The sequence below is a fragment of the Chelonoidis abingdonii genome, chromosome 14, assembly GCF_003597395.2.
Source record: "Chelonoidis abingdonii isolate Lonesome George chromosome 14, CheloAbing_2.0, whole genome shotgun sequence".
Classification (NCBI taxonomy): Eukaryota; Metazoa; Chordata; order Testudines; family Testudinidae; genus Chelonoidis; species Chelonoidis abingdonii.
Window position 1 is genome coordinate 11,167,199 of NC_133782.1, and position 22,309 is coordinate 11,189,507.

General features: G+C 38.8%; 1 protein-coding gene across 2 annotated transcripts in view; it reads right to left on the reverse strand.

The window, feature by feature from the left end:
• GNAS (GNAS complex locus) overlaps positions 1-22,309 on the reverse strand; it is a 249,684-nt gene that overhangs the window by 93,884 nt on the left and 133,491 nt on the right. For both annotated transcript variants that reach the window (XM_075072240.1, XM_075072241.1), the window contains exons 3-4: positions 5,299-5,353; positions 5,086-5,205 (exon numbers count right to left, since the gene is read on the reverse strand). In XM_075072240.1, coding sequence (XP_074928341.1) covers positions 5,086-5,205; positions 5,299-5,353 — 175 coding nt within the window. The remainder of the gene's footprint in view (positions 1-5,085; positions 5,206-5,298; positions 5,354-22,309) is intronic.

Sequence of the window (22,309 nt, forward strand, 5' to 3'; positions counted from 1 at the left end):
TATTTTAAAGTTTATAGTAATTTATAGTATAAGTTTAAAAAAAAAGTAGTAAGTGAAGGTTACTGCAGCACACACATACAGTGATACTGGCATCTAGCTGCCTCTTAAAACAGTTTTAAATGATTTTAGTGAATGACAACATTATTCATATAACCAGGATCTGCTTAGCTGTACTGCATAACTTGCAAACCAGAAGGCTGAGACTTCTCTCTCCACCTACAGAAAATTGTGGGCTTTTTGGACTTTTAGATTTTGTGTTTGTGTGTGCTATCTGGTGCATTTAAAGCCTCTACAGCACACAGGTTTGCATTATTCCTACCAAGACATTCACAGACATATATTTCAATTACTATGCCCAGGGAGTTAACATCTTGGGGCATCCTCAGTCTTTAATTTATTTAATTCACGTAATTAATATACAGGTTACATTTTTCAGGTGCCAGTGGAATATAACCTACACTCAAATCAGGTCAGCTGAAACTACAGTTCATATCATCACTGGGGATAGAACCCGCTAAGGGTATTTGTCCAAGTTGGTGGCTAATGGAAATCCAGTTTAAAACCTCAATTTTTCAAACACTTATATATGATATCCTTAACTTATTTAAATATGCCAACTGGCCTACTCACAGAGCATAAAGTTAAGCATGTACATATGTCTTTGCAGGATCGGTGCTTAAAAATCAAAACCATTTCTTTGCTCAAGAAAACATGAGAGTTCCATGAAAGCATTTGTAATCACCCTAAACTGGTGATTTGTATCCCTAAACTAGTGTGCGTCACCTTCTGCCTTAGAAATATACACAAAAAGGCTCTTGTCTGGAGATGAAATATCTATGGACTTGGTTAGATTCCGTGCCTGACTTCACTCACCACCAACACAAGAGAAAGAGCAGATATTAAGAGAGGTGGCTAAAAGAAGTAGTAGTATAATAGGAACAAAGTGGATGATAATCCTTTCGTTCCCGCAGTATCGGAGCAATTCTAACAAAAAGTGTTTTCGGAAGCTGGAGAATGGAATGTTAGGGCCCAAAGCATCAGTGATAGCTGGGAAGCCCATTTTTGGGAGCTGGCACTGGAATGTTTAGTCCTGTACGAAACCTGCCAGCTGGGGGCAGTAGGCAGCTCAGTAAGGAGAGAAACCAGAAGAGGGGGAGGTGGGAAATTTAAAAGAAGCTGTTGTGCTAAGCTCTGATGGATCAAGTCCCATTCTTCCCTCTCACAAGCTGATAGAGATAAATAACTGGGGCTTCACAGCAGTTAGCCAGCTTAGAAGAAAAAAACAGTCCAACTGAGTGAGAGGCAGGAAAATGGGCCAGTGCCCTCAGTACAAAATTGCTCAGAACATCAGAGTTCTTGTCTTTCTCTTTGTTCACACTTCCCCACGAATGCAAGACTGAAGAGGTTTTCCAGACTCACTAGTGTTAACATTCTCCAGGGAGTCTGTAGTCTTAGCCACAAGTGTGTTCGCATCCCAAAGTGGAGCAGCTGTCTCTGGGGGTTCATATCCTATATTGACTGATTAACCCTTTCTTTTCTGTGGGACTATTCATGACTGACAAGTCGTGACCTGACAATCAGTTTTCCTAGGATTCTGCCAGCCCCATTGTATCTGTGGAATGCCAGATGTCTTCAAGTCTTAGCAGTGGATCAGCATCAACAGAACCCACTTGCTAGTCTGTAACCATCACAAGAATGCAGACCAAATCTTACTATGAAGCTCTTAGGGCATAGCATTTAGAGATGTCTATATAACAGTCAAGACACCACTGACCACGCCTCTTGCTCCTGCCAAGGACACCAAGCGTTGCAGTTGTATAAATATAAAACAATAATCTGTCAGTAAGTCAGGTGAATCAATGCTAGAAGAATCAATCATATCTTCCACTTCTTCAGTACCTTCCTTCTATTAAAGATCCCACACACCTCTACAAACATTAATGAATTAATCAGCACAATAGCCTCGTGAGGTAGGATTGTATTAGTTCCTAGAAGAACTCTCCTTTTTATGAGAATTTGAAACCATCACAAAATATTGTTAAAATGCTTCATTTACTAATGGAAGCAAGGAGAAGATCGTTAAATAAGTTCAAATACATCTGAAAGCAAGTAAGATTGCTTCTATGGATTCCACCCTGCTCTAAAACATGAAGACAGCCTTTATCCTGGATGAATATAACACATACATTCTATTACTAAGGACTATGGAACAACCCCCAAAAACACTTCATTGTGTGAATGTTTCTAAACTTGCTGGATTTGTAAAGAAACGTTTCCTAAAAATTGTATTTCTATAACTAATTGCCTTCAATCCAGACTGTTGATTTACTCAGCTCTTAATCTGTAAATAAAATAAGGCAAACTTTTGAGGCCTCCTGATTGGTTAGAAAAGGACCGATCCATTTATATTGCTAGAGAGAATAGCAAACAAGTATTCCATATTATATTGAGCATGCCCCAACTAGATCTTTGTGTCCCTCAGAATAAGCATGTCTCAAAGCCACCGAAAGGAAATTCTGTATTTATGAAAAAAAGACACAGGATATTCCAAATATGTAAAAGGAATCTCTACAAACTGCAGGACTGAGAAAGGGTCCAGATGAAAGTTTTTCAGGTTGTGACTGGATGAAAACAAAACAGGCTGGACTTCTTGATTTTCTTCACTGTATATTGAACACACCTTAATTTACACAAATGTGCACATGCATTGTCAGTTTATTCAATTATCTACAGTTCCCAGAGTATAAAACTATCGCTTGCTTCAAGAAAAAAAAGTCACAAATATCACTAACAGGAAGAAAACTGAAGCCAGCAACAAGCCAAAAGAGAAGAGTGATTTAAAAATCAGAGGTTGATCACACAGAATCCTAGGAATTTATCACATTATTATAGGTCTCAACCTGAAGTACTACAAAATGCTGGTCTTGGTGAGAGCTGCAGGCAGCAAGACAACGCAAGAGTGAGTGGAGAGGTAATGCTTTGGCCCTCAGAAATACTTGTATTTATTGCACTCAAACTAGGGCATTTTTGTAGCACTGAAGCACAAGATTTTTCATTTCACTATAAAACATGTGAAGACATACTAAGAATATAAGAGGTAGTTTTAAATTAAAATCTCATGTGGATTCACTGCTTTACAAAAATTGATTGTTTATGCTAATTACTCCAACTACTTTGGTATTCTTACTATATTGGCTTTGGCGCAAACAAGACCTTACCCCGCCTTTCTGATTTTGTTGACCTTTGCAGGTTCTCTGGATTGTGAGATCACAGTGCCAATCTCAATATTGGAGGACTGGTCATTAGTGACATGTTCATTAGATACAAGCTATGTGAGGACATTTTTTGTGTAAGCTGACTGATGCTGGAAAATTATTGGCAGCAATAATAGCTATAAAATGTTTCCATTGCTGAATTTGTAGGCTAGCTGGTTTAAACAATTTTTAAAGCTTAGATGGGTCAAAATCTTGCCAGGGCAAGCTATTCCACATCTTCAGGACTTCCTGCACCTTTCTATCAAGCATCTGGTGCTGGCCATTACTGGAGACAAAATATTGGACTAGATGGACCCTAGCTTTGCTACAGTATAAGTAATACACCCTCCTCTGGAACCCATGAAGCATTCTGAATCTTGCCATTGGAATTGCTGGCATAACACTACAACTAAGTATCATATGCTATGAGGTAATTAACAAAACTGCCTTTCCAGTGGTTTTCCAAGTAATCAGAAGGAGCACCTTGTATTTTCATGGGGGCTGCTGAATGTCTCTAAGGTCAAGTGACAGCATTAGCGAGTCAGAGGCAGCAGATATATCCTCAAAAAAACAAGTTAACTAATTATACCTTTTGTTATTTACTCTGGACTTGCTCTGGCTTTAAAGCCATTAGCTAGGTTTAATGAGGTTCAGGGAGTGAGGAGGGGCAGTCCGCTAGTGAGAACCCTCAGTGTAATTCTGGATAGGTTAGCTGTGGTGGCATGTTGGCAGGAGTCATGCCAGAATTCTGCCACTCTTCCAAAAGGTAAAGTATACATTATCCCCTACATTAGCTCAACACTGCTGGGTGCTGAGCTTGACCCCACCCTATCTGGACAGGCTGGTATGCAGCCGTGCACCACCAGAACTGCCAGTCCTACACCCCTAGATCAGTGGCTCTCAACCTTTCAAAACTACTGAACCCTTTTCAGGAGTCTGATTTGTCTTGAGTACCCCCAAGTTACACCACACTTAAAAACTATTTGCTTACAAAATCAGACATGAAAATACAAAAGTATGATAGCACACTATTACTGAAAAATTGCTTATTTTCTAATTTTTCCAATTATAAAATAAATTAATTGAAATATAAATATTGTACGTATATTTCTGTGTATAGTATTTAGAGAAGCACAAACAAGTAATTGTCCGTATGAAATTTTAGTTTGTACTGTCTTTGTTAGTGAGTTTTATGTGGCCTGTAGTAAAAGTAGGCAAATATCTAGATGAGTTGATGTACACCCTGGAAGACCTCTGTGTACCCTGGTTGAGAACCACTGCCTTAAGATTGTGGCTAGCTAAATAAGAGAAATGGGGAAGAGGAGAGGTCCTTGGAGTCCCAGGCAGGACAACTCACAATCTGGTCCTGCATATTTTAGTTATGTTACTATATATTTTATTTAGTTAAGCAACACAAAAAGAAAACCAAGAGGAATTTGTCATTTATATGGATAACAAGAATAGCACTAGCTACTATGGCAAGCTATCAAAAAACTTGGGAAGGGGATATAAAACCACATATTTAAGTGTTTAAACTATCTCTAACTATTAGGGATCAAAAGATCTTCATGAGGGACAAAATTATCCTACATTTGCCTGCTGGGAGTGGGGGGTACTTGCACCTCACCCTCAGCATCAGGTACTGGCTTTTGTCAGAAGTTTACTGGTCTCAATGGACCACTGGTTTCACCCAGTATGGCAGTTCCTATGTACCCAGTAAAGAAGGCTCATTGAACTGCATGATATTCTTGTAAACATCTGCTGTGATACAGGTGAAAAATAATCATCCACACAAAAAGCATGATTATAACTGAAGAGGAAATGTACTTACTGCTGAGAAATCAAAGTCTATCTGGTTAGCTAAGTTTAAGATATAATCGATTCGAAACTGGTTCTCTGGATTGGCTAGCTCCACTGGTGGTGCCAAATTGCCCATTGCTGTCACTATTGTCTGCAAAGAAAGGGAAAAATACCCCACGTTTGTTACTGAGATAGTGGTTAAAAACAGCACTTAGAAGCAAGACACAATGGTTTGTAAACTTACCTCTATAGCTTCTTTAATATTGTTTTTAATATCCTGAATTTTCATTTTTTTCTCCCTGTAACCAAGGAAACATACGAATTAAATTTATGCACCACAAAAACAAAGGTTTCTGAAGCAGAATGCAAATGAAAAAGGATTTCATTAGAACAAAACATACAAGTGAGATGCCTGCTTACTCTCATTCAGTCACTGAACACATATGTAGTTAGATCACCAACTATCTTACCTGTTCAGGAAAACAGATTTTGATTTCAGATACATGTGTTTAATCATAATAAACCCATATAAACTTATTAAAATTGTAGTCTTAGATGGAGAGGAACTCATCTTAGTGCTACTACGGACATTCTGTAGATCAAGCAGGTTTGGATTTGAGTGTAAAGAATAGAAATACCTGGAACTGGTTTACAGACGACTGGAAATGAAAAGATAAAAAAGAGACAAGTTACCAAAAGTCAAAACAACCAAGAAAAAGCAAAGCAGACCAGGGTAACATGAAGATTTAAGGGTGAAAAGAAAATCAGAGAAGAAAATGTCTGGAACAGAGAGCTCAGACCAGAAGGAGATATACAATTTAACTACATGAACATGCAAAGTATAGTGCAGATAGGAGGGCTAATCTATTACATAGAATTACCAACATAATACAGGGGTCAAGATGGGTGAGATAATATATTTTATTGGGCCAGCTTCTGTTGGGGGAAGGGACAAGCTTTCGAGCTTCACAGAGCTCTTCTTCAGATCCTGAAGCCATTGACTAACAAAATTACTCTCGAGGTAAATACATTACATGACATACCGAATGGATGTTATATGCAAATCTGACCACAAAAGCTTTTTTAATATTAAATGTTTAATATTACATCAAATGAGATGTCTAATCAACATATTAAAAACACCTGATGTAACCATGACTCTTAATGCAGTGAAATGAAACTGGAAGTATAATCAGCAATCAGGAATGCAGAAGAGCCGAAGGAAAAATACTGCTTCAACAATAATACAGGCAGACATAGTTGGCTGGGGATGGGTAGAGAAATCTGTTTATAGAATAAAACATGAATAAAAAGCCTTTGAGGAAGAAGACAAAGTCCAAGAACACACATACAGTGCACTAGCTGCTTGCCACGTTGCATTTTGTGAGTAGCTGCAGGTCTGGAGGTAATTTTTCCTACAGCTGCTAGGATCCGATTGTGGTGCGAGTGTTGCACTTGTGGACTGAAAGAACACAGCAGCTTTACGGCATCTTGTACTGAGGTGCCATGTACCTTGAAACAGACAGGCAGAGTAGTGGAATTCTAGCATCAAATAGATGTGAAGTCTCAGTTGGGTTGGGTTCCTAGTCTACCTACAGACCATCTGATTCCAAATGTACTGTGTTTGACGACTACCAGTTTTTGCTTCAGGGATTTGGCACAACTGTGATGGGAACAAAGCAATGAATCAGTAGAGGCCAAAAGCACTGAACTAAGAAAAATAAGTAAATAAGGGAAGGACAGGGGGAGACAGAGGCCTGCTCTCCCTCTTTTCCCTCCCCCCCCCCCCAGCACACTAACATTTTACAAGACAAAGGTAGGTACAAAAATGCTATGTGGTTAATGCAACAATCGCATTAACCACTGTGACTTCCCACTTTTAAAGGTTAGTGCTCTTACTGAGTAGGGTAAACATTAAACAAAACAATGCAATGAAACTACTAGGGATAAGACAAGAGGGAAGGCAGGAAGCAAATGGTAACTGATTGAAACTTCACAGTGAGAGATTTTCATTTACTCTAGTTTGATTTTGTCCCCTTTATTCAAAGAGGCCCTCAACCTGCAAACATATGCAGTTTTACTGAAGTCAACAGGACTCAAGTTAGACATAGGTGCCAGTGTTTCTGCAGGACTGGGATCAAACAAAGAATGGTTATACTTAATTATTTTGCCTTATTTTGGTACAGCATTAAAAAAGGCAAAACAAAAATCTAACAGGTTTAGGTGTTTGTTTGGAGACAAGGTGGAGACTTATATTGATCTGAGGAAGGGCTCTGTGTAAGCTCTAAAGCTTGTATCTCTTGCCAACAGAAGTTGGTTCAATAAAAGATATTAGCTCACTCATCTGGTCTCTAATATCCCGGGACCAACACAGCTACAACAACAATGCATACAATTAATGTATATATGTTTGTTTTTTTTAAAAAATGGTCAACTATAATTACATTCTTCTCCAAAACAAATGAGGTTTTATTTAGAAGTTTTTCTCGATATATTTGCTAAGTGTGCATTCATGAAAAATTCCCAAATCGGACTACAAAAGCTCTATATTTAATATTACATTCAGATTTTCAGTCACTTTCATATTTACATTCACAGATCCTCAAGCTATCAGTATCACAATAAAGTGATAATAGATTCTGAAGTAGTGTAAAACTCCTACAATTAACAAATTGCTAGGTAATCATCACCATCTTTACTACAGGAATACTTCATCCCCCTATTTGTGTTTTTGTTGCCATGGCCCTGTGGCATGTCCTGTAAACAAAGAATCTTATTACACAGCAATGAATGTATCATCTCATTTTGTATTTTATAATGTTTACTAAGCATAAATTTTCCATGGCAATGAGGTGCCTCACTCCTCAGGAAACTCAACATGCTCATCAATAGTTCAGCCAATATCTGATGTACAGTGCAATTGTTTTTAAAAAGTGCTACTTAGCACCAGCTTTTATTCAGGGATTTATAAAATGTAGTAAATTCATCTCTTCACATAAAAACACCATTTTCACAAATTATACAAATATTTTTAGCCTACTGAGTTCTGAAACCACCACCACCCATTCACCACGGCCAGAATTATTTGTATAGGAACATTGCCAGGTTAAAAATATTTTCTGATTTAAAAACAGCTTTTCCTCTTGTATTTATATTAAGACAGCTCAGATTTTAAGAACTAAGAATTTTTAAAAATCACTTACATCTCACCATTAATGTTGATTGTTTACTTGTCCACAACATTCAACTTTAAACTGAAACCATGTTAGTTTGTTTTAATTTTTGGCTCTTGTGTGCTAGCTCAATCCCAAAACTGCAAGGAAATGTTTATATCCCAGCAAAATCTTTTCATGGGATAGATTAGATACAATATCATGGAAACATTCATGTTTAATTTACTGACAGCTCCGTATGTCTTCTCCACAGCTTGTGGTATACATAGATTCATGCAGGGATTAAAGGCACCTTCAGTTTATAACGTGGTTTGGGCCAGTCCGCACAGCCCAGAACAAAGGGTTAAATTCTGTTGTGGGGGAGCAGTTTGAACAGTAGTTATCAAACTCTGTTCTGGCTATTTAAAAGGAAGAGGGGGGAAGCTGCATCCATTTATCATGAAAGCCACTAAAACCTGTTTGAGGAACCATGAAAAATATTACCTTTAATTTCAAATAGGGAAGAAAGTCAAAACACAAATCACCTTAAAGCTCAATCTTGCCTTGAAGTCGAGGCTTAGACCCTGATTAGGAAAAGCATCCCTATTCAGTAAAGCACTTCATGTGTTTATGGGTTTTTCTGAATCAGTGCCCTAATGATCCTCTATTAAGGAAGACGACTACTTTTTTTTAGTTTTGATTTTATAATGCTTTATCAAATCCTACATAGCCAGCAGGCTACCAAGCAAGTTACCTTTTTGTAGTTTGATTTAATTGTCACTTTTACTGCATTTTAGAACCCAGGAACTACGTGAATATCCATCTGTAAACTGGGTATAGGGGACCTTTTGAAAAAAACTTACAACAACTTTTATATTAATATTTTAATCGCTTTATTGGTGGCAGCAAAGACCAGGAAGTCAGTTCGCTCGCTGTGAACCAGTGTACGCTTTGCTAGGAGGAGGGGAATAAATCAGACTGTTAGCCTGAAGGCATTAAATAAAATGTGCTATGGTAATTATTAAAACGTGGTCACATTAATAAAACGTGTGACATGATTGCTCTACTGGTTAAAATAATTGACAGAACCAAGTATTAGTTTCAACCGCTCATTAATCACATGTTTAGTTAGAACTGTTGGCAGGTTAAGAAGTCATGTACTGTACTATAAAGTACTATCGGTGTTAAGAATACTAATACTACAAAGAAAAAAACAAGTTTAAAATTAGATACTACAGTGTTTTACTCTTTCTACAATTATTATTGAAGATATTATATAAAGAGACACGATAAATTAAAAAAAAAAATACTCTTCTCCATATGGTATGGCAGGTCTTCAGTGAGACTGCTGGAAAAGAAAACCCAAATCTTTCAGAAATTCAGAGTTACAAAACTATTTTAATTTAAAAAAAATAAAATCCATTACAACGTGCCACCATCATTTCAAGGTTCACAAAGTACCTAAATTATTTTTTAAAAGTGATAGAGAAAGATCTTCCCAGTAAAATGTGGACTGCACACCAATTTTCACAGCCTGATTAGAAAAACATTTTTAATAACCAAACGTGTTATAAAAGATGCAGTGAAGAGGTGATTACAGTGCTGTTTGATGTACTATATATGGGAGTCAAAGTAAAAGGCTTTGATCGGAGAGTATATAACAGAGAAATACTTCTAATGACGGTGAAGTGTATTTCTGAAAGTGGATTATGATGCTAGTTAATCAAAGCATGAAGACCACCTAAAGCAGGGACATTCCCTGAAAAACATAATGCACTTAGGTCTACTGTAATGTAAGTACAATAATTAAACCTCAGCATTGCTTATATAAGCTATGCTGACATTCATTTTTAAAGGATGTTTGCTTTTTTTTTTATTTCTGCGCATGCCTTAAAATCTGCAAGAAATAAATAAAAGCATCCTAGGAATAACGCATTTCCTTTGCTTGTGAACTGGTGGTATGCCCTTCAGTATCATTAATGTATTATTTGACCAACAGCCAGCCTGTCCAGAACCCTGAAGAGATAGGTAGGGTATCTGACTGGAAACAGGAACTCTTCCTTGTGATCACTGGGTCCAGATTACGTAACTTTTCTCAAATAGAGAGTTAAAAAACACACTTATTAACTATTCTAGGATGCTGCCAATTTACTGTAGCTGTCAGGCTGCACTATAATTTACTAAATATTTATATGACTGCTGCAAACAACAAACAGCAAAATCCCTTTACATTTACACTGCCAAATGCAACAACCAGAGGGATAGGTACTTGGTTTTAATATAGCTTATTAACTGCCTTTGGCTTCCTCTCAAGGCTGTTAACAACCTGGCTTTTGCCACTTACAGTGGTCAATGTCTTAGGCATTATTACATAAATACCTCAACTTCTGAAACAATGACAAAATTAGCTCACTGTCCTGAATTCGCTTACATGACCATTCCACTAACTTGTGGGGGTGAAAAAACTACCAATTTGTACCTGACAACACTATGTTTCCAGTTAAACAAACTAGTTGCCAAACAAAACCAGTACATATAGCCAGCATAACTTAGAAAAGTACCCAAAAAAGCAACTTCACTTAGCTCTCTATCCCACTGGAAAAAAAAAAAAAAAAAGATATGGTACCTGTGCTGAATTAACAGAATATCAATTTGCTTTCATATTTTACAAATTAATGGAAAGGTTGAGAGCCACTGGCAGTGGAGCACACCCCTCTTGTGTTTTTACAAGAGCTCGTCACAGTCAGAAAGCAGAAGAGTAGCCTCCTGCAGGTAAAGATTAATCCCTATCACAGCACTCATTTAAAAATAGTTTAATTTTTATAGTCTATATAAATACAATATTGTATCGGCTGATGTGCTTTGAATCTGAATTTACTATAGCTGTACATAGTCATTTTTTCAGCTACACTAATGTGCAAGTATATTTCAAAGGGAAATCACGCCTCGCCAATCTACTAGAATTCTTTGAGGAGGTCAACAAGCACGTGCACAAGAGGGATCCAGCGGATATAGAGTATTTCGATTTCAGAAAGCCTTTGACAAGGTCCCTCACCAAAGGCTCTTAAGCAAAGTAAGTAGTCATGGGATAAGAGGGAAGGTTCTCTCATGGATTGGTAACTGGTTAAAAGATAGGAAACAAAGGGGTAGGAATAAATGGTCAGTTTTCAGAATGGAGAGATGTAAATAGTGGTGTCCTTCAGGAGTCTGCACTGGGCCCAGTCCTATTTAACATATTTATAAATGATCTGGAAAAGGGGGTAGCCAGTGAGGTGGCAAAATATCCAGATGATACAAAACTACTCAAGATAGCTAAGTCTCAGGCAGACTGAAAAGAGCTACAAAAGGATCTCTCAAAACTGAGTGACTGGGCAACAAAATGGCAAATGAAATTAAATGTTGATAAATGCAAAGTAATGCACATTGGAAAACACAATCCCAACTATACATATAAAATGATGGCGTTTAAATTAGCTGTTACCACTCAAGAAAGAGATCTGGGAGTCATTGTGGATAGTTCTCTGAAAACATCCACTTAATGTGCAGCGGCAGTCAAAAAAGCAAACAGAATGTTAGGAATCATTAAGAAAGGGATAGATAATAAAACAGGAAACATCATGTTGCCTCTATATAAATCCATGGTACACCCACATCTTGAATACTATGTGCAGATGCGGTTGCCCCATCTCAAAAAAATATATTGGAATTGGAAAAAGTTCAGAAGAGGGCGACAAAAATTATTAGGGGTATGCAACGGTTTCCATATGAGGAGAGATTAATAAGACTGGGACTTTTCAGCTTGGAAAAAAAGATGGCTAAGGGGGAATACAATAGAGGTCTATACAATTATGACTGGTATGGAGAAAGTAATTAAGTGTTATTTATTCTCTCTCGTAACACAAGAACTAGGGGTCACCAAATGAAATTAATAGGTAGCACATTTAAAATAAAGAAAGGAAAGTATTTTTTCACCCAACACACAGTTAACCTATGGAACTCCTTGCCAGAGGATGTTGTGAGACCAACACTATAACAGGGTTCAAAAAAGAACCAGGCTATTAGCCAGGATGGGCAGGGATAGTGTCCCCAGCCTTTGTTTGCCAGAAGCTAGAAATGGACGACAAGAAATGGATCACTTGATGATTACCTGTGCTGTTCATCCCCTCTGGGGCACCTGGCATTGGCCACTGTCAGAAGACAGGATTCTGGGCTAGACTGACCTTTGGTATGACCCAGTATGGCTGTTCTTATGAATATTAACAAAAAGTATATTAACATTTATGTATTCCTCCTATGAAAAGGGGATAAAAAGTGAAATATGCATGTTTGAGTTTGCCTAAAATATATCCAATATATACCAAATAATACATCCAAGATCTACGGGACTAGGACTATAGGCCATGAAATTCATCAGTATTATGAAGACAAAATTAAATAAGGGTACATATTTACAGAAATTTCCCAAGTTACTTTGTGATTCAGCAGTAAGCCAAGTTTTGCAGCGTGGCTTTACCAAAATTCTTCTGTTATGCACATTATGATAAGAGTCTAAAATCCAAGGAGCTATCTGTTTTGAGTCAAAGTACTTTCTTTTATAAACACATGACTGAGACAATGCAGGAGGTTAGTTTAGTTTACCAGCAACCCTGTCTATTTGATATATGTGAGGTCGCCAGAGGATGAAAAGGTTGGACATACAAGTAAATGAAAAGGAAAGAGGAAGAAGAGATTGAGAAACAGTGCAAAGGAGATATAAAAGACACTCAATAGAGAAGGGAGAGGTTTAAACAGAAGAGAGGAGATAAAGGTAAAAAGAGCCAAGGTCTGAAACAGCACTATGTTAATGCACACAAGGGAACTTTTAGTTCATGCCAGCACCATCTACACGGGCCAGTGAGCATGCAACACATTGGTGTGCTTTAGAAATAATACCCTTCTAGCATGCACCACTGTTCTGTGGAGACAAGCCCTCAAGTATTATTTTACTAATGACACCATCTTATGCATCAAAGGTGTTGGAGACAGCTCACTGATCAGAGCATATCCCTGCTGCTGCTGGATCAAAAACTGTTGTTTCCTTTTCCTATATTATTTTCTACTTCTGTTTTCTTTCCTGTCCTACAGAAATTCCCTTCCACTAAACATTCTGCTCTCAATCTAAGGATTTTGCTGTTCTCTTTTTCATTAGTGATTTTAGATACCAACTGTCTGCCTCATAGGGCTAACAAGTTCTGAATTGTTCTTTTGCTGTCTCATAACAGTGTAAATTGGAACCTGTATTAGGTAAATTGTTCAATTTCTCTGCTCATTTTACTCAATTATAAATAATATCTATTTCAAAAAATGTTTGAATAACTTGTTAAAAATACACTCAGATTTAATACATGCTTAAAATTGATCACAACACCAATTTTCAAATGGAGCCAGCTTCAAGTGTCCTAGACTCAGCTGAACATCAAGTCTCACCCAAAAATGTACAATCAGCTGCACAAATACATAATGTTGCCTCTTTTTGATCTGAGTAGCTCATCAAAGTTTGGGTGTTGGGGATGTTCCTGCTTGGAGCAGAAACTGATCATAGTCTGATATTTCTCCAATACAGTTTTGTTTATTAACAAGAAATGTACAAAGTCCTGCTTCTCCAAATGCTGGAGTAACCAAAATTCTCATGCCCACAAAATAACTCAGCCACAGGTTATGAGCCTATTACAGGAGTGGGTCGGTGAAGTTCTGAAGCTTGTGATGTTCAGATGGTGAGACTAGATGATCAGCTGGTTCCTGTTAAAGTCTATGGGTAAGAAAAGGAGCAGTTTCTTAGCTCAAAGCCATGAGCCTCTTCAGCCAGTGGACCCCAAAGCTCTCTATGTAGCTTTTTTCAGGGTCAAACTTTAAAAAACAAACAAAAAACCAGGCTGCTGCTTGCCTCTCTTCCGGCTTCTTAGGGCTTGCCTCTATGGTGGAGTAATGCACTTTACAGAAGTGTGATTTCTAAAGTACACTAATGTGTTGCACATTAACTAGCCCAGGTAAACCCAGGTGCTGTGCTTTAACGTAATGCTGTTTGAAACACATAGGGAACCATTAGTGAGCACCAATAGGGTCTACATGGACCACTTAATGCACAACACATTAATGAGTCTTAGAAATCACACCTGTTACCCCACCGTGCAGACAAACCCTGGCTCAGTTTCCAGATTGTCTTTCCTCAGTTTGAATGTGTTCTGTCACTCACCTCCCCTCTCTTCTCCAAACACAATATGCAGCAAAAAATCCCTCCACCCTCTCAGCCCAATTGCCCAAACTCCTGAGCAGGTTGGGTTCACAACCCCCCATTTTGGGTTAGGTGTTGACAAGCAAGGGCTTCTTAATTCATGCTGTGCATTTAAAACTCTTTGGTAAAGTATAAGTGATTCTTCAGCTAGAACTTGTCTGTGTGGGGATGTTACCTCAGATTACTTTGTTCATTTTTAGGAAACAATATTATTAACTGTCTCAAAATGAAGTACATCCAACACTGATTATGCCTGTTTAAAATGGTACTTCTATTGTTAATCATTATGTCCATACAACTCTGGGCTCATCTGAATTAACCTTGCAGCATTCTGGGAAGATATCCCATGGTGCAGCATTCCACAGTTCAGCAATTTCTCGCAGTGCACTTCTATGGGGTGCCTTCCAGAACTGACAGGAATTCTGGGAGTTGGAGTCAAATTAACAAACTCCTAAGATTACTCTCCATGTCTGTAGTTTGCCAGTGCCATTTGTAAACAGCTGTTAGGTAGCATGGACACCACAGTGCCAAGTGCAACTATCATGACAGTCACTAATAGGAACAGGATGATGCACACATATTGGCAGTCACACAGCTGGATGGATTTGGCTTGAAGGCTTCAGATGCCGCAATGATATGGCTACAGGTGGAGGAGAAGCAGGAGGATGAAAGTGAGCAGTTACTTCTGCAGGGGCATTTATCTGGCGCAGCTTTAGTTGGTAGAGCCATGCTTCTGGGCTCAGTCAGTCAGTGCTGACCGCTGAGACAGGACACTGCCGCAGAATGGGGACGACTAGCAAGGGCACATAATACTTACTGATAGAGCTCTGCATCTGCAGCATTTTCAGGCTGGCTGCCGGCTGAGCTGTCCTCCACAGCTGTTTCAGTTTGCTTGTCTGCATGAGATTCATGTAATCTCTGAATCTGCTGTGTTGTATATTTCTTAGCTGCCCAGGAAAAATCTTCTGTGGTCAGACTCCATGGTGTAAGTGGGGTCACGGTTGCCTTCTATGGAGTCTTGGGTGCTTGGCATGCTGTCTTGGTGCTTGCTGTGTTGTCTGCGTTGCTTTCTTGATAATTGTCCATCATATCATTCTTGGGTGCTGTGGTGACATTGCTTGCAAACATGCACTCCCAAGCGCCAGCATTTAAATGGAGAAATGACAATCAGTCATGACCCTGGAGCAGTGGAGGGCACACAAGTACAAAGACTGGCCAATCCTGGTGTGAAGCAATGCAGTATGGGATAACAGTGGGAGGACTGCCAGCAGTAGAGTACTTAGGAGTGAGTTTAAAAGTTGCATCCACAAGTATTCATGGAAATTCATACGTAAGAATAACTGGACAAGAAAAGTTTTACAAAAACACATCCTATCAGGGAGCAGAGAGACCATACCTTGTGAGTCCTGTGGCACTTTATAGACTAACAGACGTTTTGGAGCATGAGCTTTCGTGGGTGAATACCCACTTCGTCGGATGCATGCAGTGGAAATTTCCAGGGGCAGGTATATATATGCAAGCAAGAAGCAGGCTAGAGATAACGAGGTTCGTTCAAATCAGAGGGATGAGGCCCCTCTTTAAGCAGCTGAGGTTTGTGAAAACCGAGGGGAGAAGGAAATGGTTTTGTAGTTGGTGCCAGCCATTCACAGTCTTTGGGTTTAATCTGAGCTTGATGGTGTCAAATTTTGCAGATGAAACTGAAAGCTCAGCAGTTTTTCTTTGAAGGCTGGTCCTGAAGTTTTTGCTGCAGGATGGCCACCTTAAGATCTTGCTATTGTGTGGCCACGGAGGCTGAAGTGTTCTCCTAAGGTTTTGTTATACTGCCATTTCCCAATATCTATTTGTGTCCATTTTTTCCTTTTCCGTAGAGACTGTCCAGATTCTTGGCCGATGTACGTAGCAGAGGGGCATTGTGGCATGTGATGGCCGTATATTAATTGGCGGACGTGCAGGCGAATTGAACCGGTGATGGGTGTGGCTGATCTGGTTTAGGGTCTGTGATGTGTAGATGTGTGGCAGGGTTGGCATGAGGTTTTGGTGCATGGATTGGTTTCCTGAGTTAGAGTTTACTATGGGTGCAGTATGCCATTATAACTCAAACTCAGGAAACCCAATCCATCGAGTTATAACTGCACACTACAAAACCGTTTCCTCCTCCTTGGTTTTCACACCTCAGCTGCTAGAAGGGGGGGCCTCATCCTTCCTGATTGAACTAACCTCTTATCGCTAGCCTGCTTCCTGCTTGCATATATCCTTGGGCCCCGGGGAGATTTCCATTACATGGCATCGACGAAGTGGGGTTATTCACCCACGAAAGCTCATGCTCCAAAACATCTGTCAGTCTATAAGGTGCCACAGGACTCTGCTGCTTTTACAGATCCAGACTAATATGGCTAGCCCTCTGATACTTCATACCTTGTGACTGATCTAATTAATCACAGCTAGCCAATGAGTTCAGTTGTTTGCAAAAAGCGATATGCTATCAATTCACAGAGGATTTTTTAAAAAGCGGAGAAATCACCATCTGTTTTTATATATTCTGTAAACAAAGAAAGATTCTAAATCCAAATAAATTCATCATGAATTATTTCCTCAATTCTAGTTATAGACTTCAGTCTGAAGGGCAGTTGTGTTTTCCTCAAAAGGAAGATTAACCAAGATGCTCCATCCTATAGATTCTGTGGTAAGTTTCTATAAGTACCCTGCATTCTGCTGGAGACTGTGCAGCAGTTTCAGATCGAATTTTTAAAAATTCCAAGTTTTTATTGCGCATGAAAATTAACAGAACAATTATTATATCACCTCTGCTATTTAATTTGACCTTAAAGTCAGTTTATTTTTCACTAACCCCTTTTTTTTTTTTTAAATGTCCATGTGCTACAGAATTCAGCTTTCACTTCTGTAATGCAGTTATGTTTTAGTCATAGGTAGAAGCAGTTGCATTAGGGATGTGAACTTTTGGCACCTTGAAAGGCAGTTTTAGAGGTGAGGGATAAACACATTAGCTGGAATGAAAACGATCAGCAATTAAATAGTTAATGTCAATTAAAATTGTACAGTTATATTTCAAAGTTAACACTCCATTGAGATGAACGGAACATTTCCTATTTCTCAGAGCTGCTTTAGGCTGTCTGCACACTCAGGCAGGCATCACTGCTTTCTTTACCACCGTGCGCCTAGAAACTTGATTTTGGAGCACAATTCTGAATCAAGGCAGGATTCTGCAGTAAATTCCAAGGATACATAGTTGCAGAGAGCAAGGGACCCTAAGTGCAACTCTTATAAAGTTGTTTTTTTTTTAAATGCAAAAATGCCTGAATTAGAGCCCTGTGCAGGACTCACGTAAAGCCCTGCAGTGAGACTGGGATCTCGCAGGTCCCTCAGTAACCACTGCCATAATAGTGGGAGAAGGATTAAATAACAGTCCCGTGCAGGGCTCTAGCCTGAGCCCTATTTACACAAATGCTTACAACCCCAATAGCGGTGGGGCAGTTGAAAATTAGTACTAGTTTTCTTAGCGTTTTGAAGGCCTAGATTCATAGCCATTCTTATTAACGTACTCTGACACATACGTAGGTGTTAGTATCTTAAAAATCAACTAGTGTCTAGCTGTGATTACATGGATATGATTAAAAAGCTGGATATCGTTAAAAGCTATGTTCATTAAAATTACAGATAAGGCTCTGCTGTTGTTTCAATGAAAACAACAACAAACCAACCTGTTTACGGGGAATTACTACTCAACAGTGTAAATTCATTCTGTGCAAAAACTTAATAGGTAGGGTTATAGTTTAAAAACTATGTATGTGCATTTGTGCACCCAATTAGTATATGCAGTTATTGTGACTGCACATACAAATCATGTTTCCAGCATGCACAAATGAGGTAATTAAACACGCAAAATAGGCATGTAAATGAGCTGTTCTGAAAATCTGGCCAATAAAGTTCTAGCCCAAAATTCCAAATAATTTTATAAGAAAGAAGTCCATAATGTGGACAAGATGATGACAACTTCGGCAGATATCCAGCGAAACCCTTTAGCACACGTTTAACTTTTAGCCCATGAGTAATTAATTCCACTGACTCTAATAGGACTACTCATGCTTAAACCTGGATGGGATTGGGGCCACAGCATTCAGCACCTTGCACATCAGCCCTTATTACATGGGCTATGTCACAGGGGAAAATAATAGAATTATCCAAACGTTAGCTACTGTATATGAACATTATTCTCCATCAAAAATTATGAAGACTTCAGAAAGCAAAACTTAACTGCAAGTCAAGCACATCTCTCTTCATGTAAACATAAACATAGAGATATGGGCTATTCTACAGACTGGGAATATAACCCAAGAATTTAGTCATAAAACTTTATATAAAAACTCTCATAAGGAGGAGGTTCTTATATCTTTGTTTACCTTTTACAGCCAAGTGTTATTCCCACATTTTCCTAATTAGGCTATCTATATAAAAATGGATACGTTCACTGGAGGGAAGTAATCTTTGACAAATTAAGCCTATTCTTCTAAATAAAATAGTAGCAAATAAAATCAAAAACTCTTTGCAATACAATATACTCTCAGACATTCCTTGCTTATATAGATATCAAGATAATATGTCAAAATGAGTCCCCCCTACAAAAAAAGGTGAATTTAGGAAAATTTTCAACAGTTCAACTCTGATCTACTGTTGCCTCAGGTATTTAGCACAACCATGTTATACAAACTCCTAAATATGTAAACACGATATGTGAGGAAAGTCATATTTGAGTAAAGAACCAGATGTGTTTGTATTTTTAATTTAACAATTATTTTGATCAATTCAACACTAAACATGCATTACCAAGAACATACCGCATTAAGATTTTCTTGTTAGAAAATTCTATAAAACATCGAATAATAGGCTGTTTTGCTGGTCTCTGATCAGCACTCTCTAGAATGCTGTACATTTCTGCTATCCAAATGAAGGTGGTGAGATTTTTACCATGTTATACAAACAGACTTTCTAAAAACATAAATAAAAGAAAATGAGACATAATGTTAACTTACTTCCGTACATGACTACAAAACAATTCTTTTTGTGTAGGCCCTACGTTATATCTTCTGCAACTTCCTCAGCAATGGAATGATACACTTTTTAAAAAGAACTTAGAATTCAGAGACAATTCCCTCAGAGTAACATTTAAAAATAGACAGCCTAGAATCTAAATTAAATTATTGATAGAGTCCCTGTAATTCTGGGCAGGATTTTCCATTAGTTAAAACAGTGTATCACTCAATTTACTCTTCATTCCAATACTACTCTTTTTCCAATTTAGAGGGTGTTTTTTTTTTAAACCATTTATTTATTTAGGGAGTTTTAACAAGGTTACAAGTCCCTGCCATGTAGCTATAAAAGACAATGCAATAATCATTACAATGGTGAGCTTTTGTTCAAAGAAACATGATATACCTGCTACTGAAAGTGAAACCGTCTATCCTCTTCCTCCCTATTCCTTCCTAAACCCCAACACTAATTGTGTAAGCAGTGGAGAAATCTGAACTGAACAAACAGTTGCTGAGTTTTCTTGTGATTCTGTATTTAATGATCCTACCCTACCTATTCTCCTACATCTTCTCAGATAATCTACACTTGGAGCTAGGGCTGTGACTCCCAGTTTGCACAGATATACTTGTGTTAGCTCTCACCAAGCTACCATGCTAGAAAGCAGAGTAGCTGCAGCAGCATGGGCAGCAGTGAGCAGAAGCATGGGCTAGCCATCCCGAGTACAAACCTGCCTGGACCCTATGTGTATGTCTACACTGCAATTAGACACCAGTGGCTGGCATGTGTCAGCTGACTTGGGCTCACAGGACTCAGGCTAAGGGGCTGTTTAATTGTGGTATAGAAGTTTGGGCTCAGGCTGGAGCTCTAGCTCTGTGACCCTCCCACCTTGCAGCGCAAGTCAGCCAGCACAGGCCAGCTGTGGGGTTTTTATTGCAGTGTGGACATACCCTGTGGGTACATATTTGGGGCAGCTAGACCATGATGCCTCTCGTCACCTTCTGTGCTCCTGCGGCTACGCTATATTTTTAGCATGCTAGCTCAATGAGAGCTATTGCGAGTATCTGTCTAATCAAGCTGGGAATCACACCAGTAGCCACTTACCATAGAACTATTACCATATATCTGAATACCTCACAACTCCTCTACGGGGTAAGGAAATTCTCTTATCCCCAGATGGGGAACTGAAGGACTGACAGATTAAGTGGCTCGCCCAAGGTCACACAGGAAGTCTGTGGCAGAGCAAGGTTTTGAAAGCAGGCTCAAGTCTCAGGCTAGTGTCTGAGCCAGTGGGCCATCCCTCCTTTCTTTCCAGCGAAGGTGCAGACATCTGCTTCTTGCAACTTTCACGGCTGTCACAGTTTCCAATGATTAACTGATTAAATCTATAACAAAAATATCTAGACTAAACACCCCCATAATTTGGAAGAGTTTGGAACATAATCCTAAATGGAGTTCAAACCCATTTCTTTTTTATTCAGTGTGATATGACCAAGTTCTTGTATAGTCCTGACCACTCAAAATTCCTTGCCACTTACAAATCTTTCATTACTATACAAAAATGAGCAAGTAACCCCCATTCCAATTTAGAGGGGAAAAAAACTTGTGTTCCAGCAATGCTGGATGGAGAATCCTGAAATTAAGCGTAACACTTGGGCAACATCTACATCAGGGGTCGCAGCCCTTCGAAAGTAGTGTGCCGAGTCTTCATTTATTAACTCTAATTTAAGGTTTTGCATGCCAGTAATAAATACATTTTAACATTTTTAGAAGGTCTCTTTCTATACATTTATAATATATAACTAAATTATTGTTGTATGTAAAGTAAATAAGGTTTTTAAAATGTTTAAGAAGCTTCGTTTAAAATTAAATTAGAATGCAGAGTCCCTTGGAGCAGTGGCCAGGACCCAAGCAGTGTGAGTGCCGAAAATCAGCTTGTGTGCCATAGGTTGCCTACCCTGATCTACATTATGAGGTAGGGATGCGATTCCCAGCTCATATACACATACTCACACTGGCCCGATGAGAGCTAGCAGAATATAAATAGCAGCGCAGCCACAGTAGCATGGGCAGCGGCATCACAGCTTAGCTGTGCCAAGTACAAGCCCACCTGAGACGCATGGGTACACACTCAGGATGGCTAAAGTTTTCAAAAAGGAGCCTAAGGAAGCAAGATGCCCTACTTCCTATTGAAATTCACTGGGAGCTGAGCACCTAACTTCCTCAGAGTCTTCTGACAATTCTAGCCCTATGTGTTAGGAATTGCTCATACTGGTCCAAAGGGTGTTTCAAAGATGAAAATTGTGGGCACATTTCCTTATTATGTTCAATTTCCATATCTTTATATAGCATGGGTTTGTCGCTGTCAAGCTGATGCAATTTCTTGCTTACTTCTGTGCAACAGAAGAGCAGCTATATCATGACATGATCAATGATACAGGAGAATTTAAAAAAAACAAAACACAACACAACAAATAGATGGCCAGCTAGTTCCATTCAATAGCCTTTGCAACCCGAAATCAAAACTTTTGTACACAGAGATGTAGGTCTGAATATGCTGATTCTACTGCTGTTAAGAAACACACCTCTTCTTGAGCTAACTGGTGAAGCCATTGTCACTACCACATTTTTACTGAGATAAGGCAGTTGGATAAGAGGTCACACAAACCTGACAGAAATCAGCTATGTTCAGAGTGCATTTCTCGCCACAGGAGGAGTTCTGATACTTGTGAATGGTTCCTAGACAAGCTACCATGCTGGATTACTGCTGGGGGAGGGATCAAGGATTG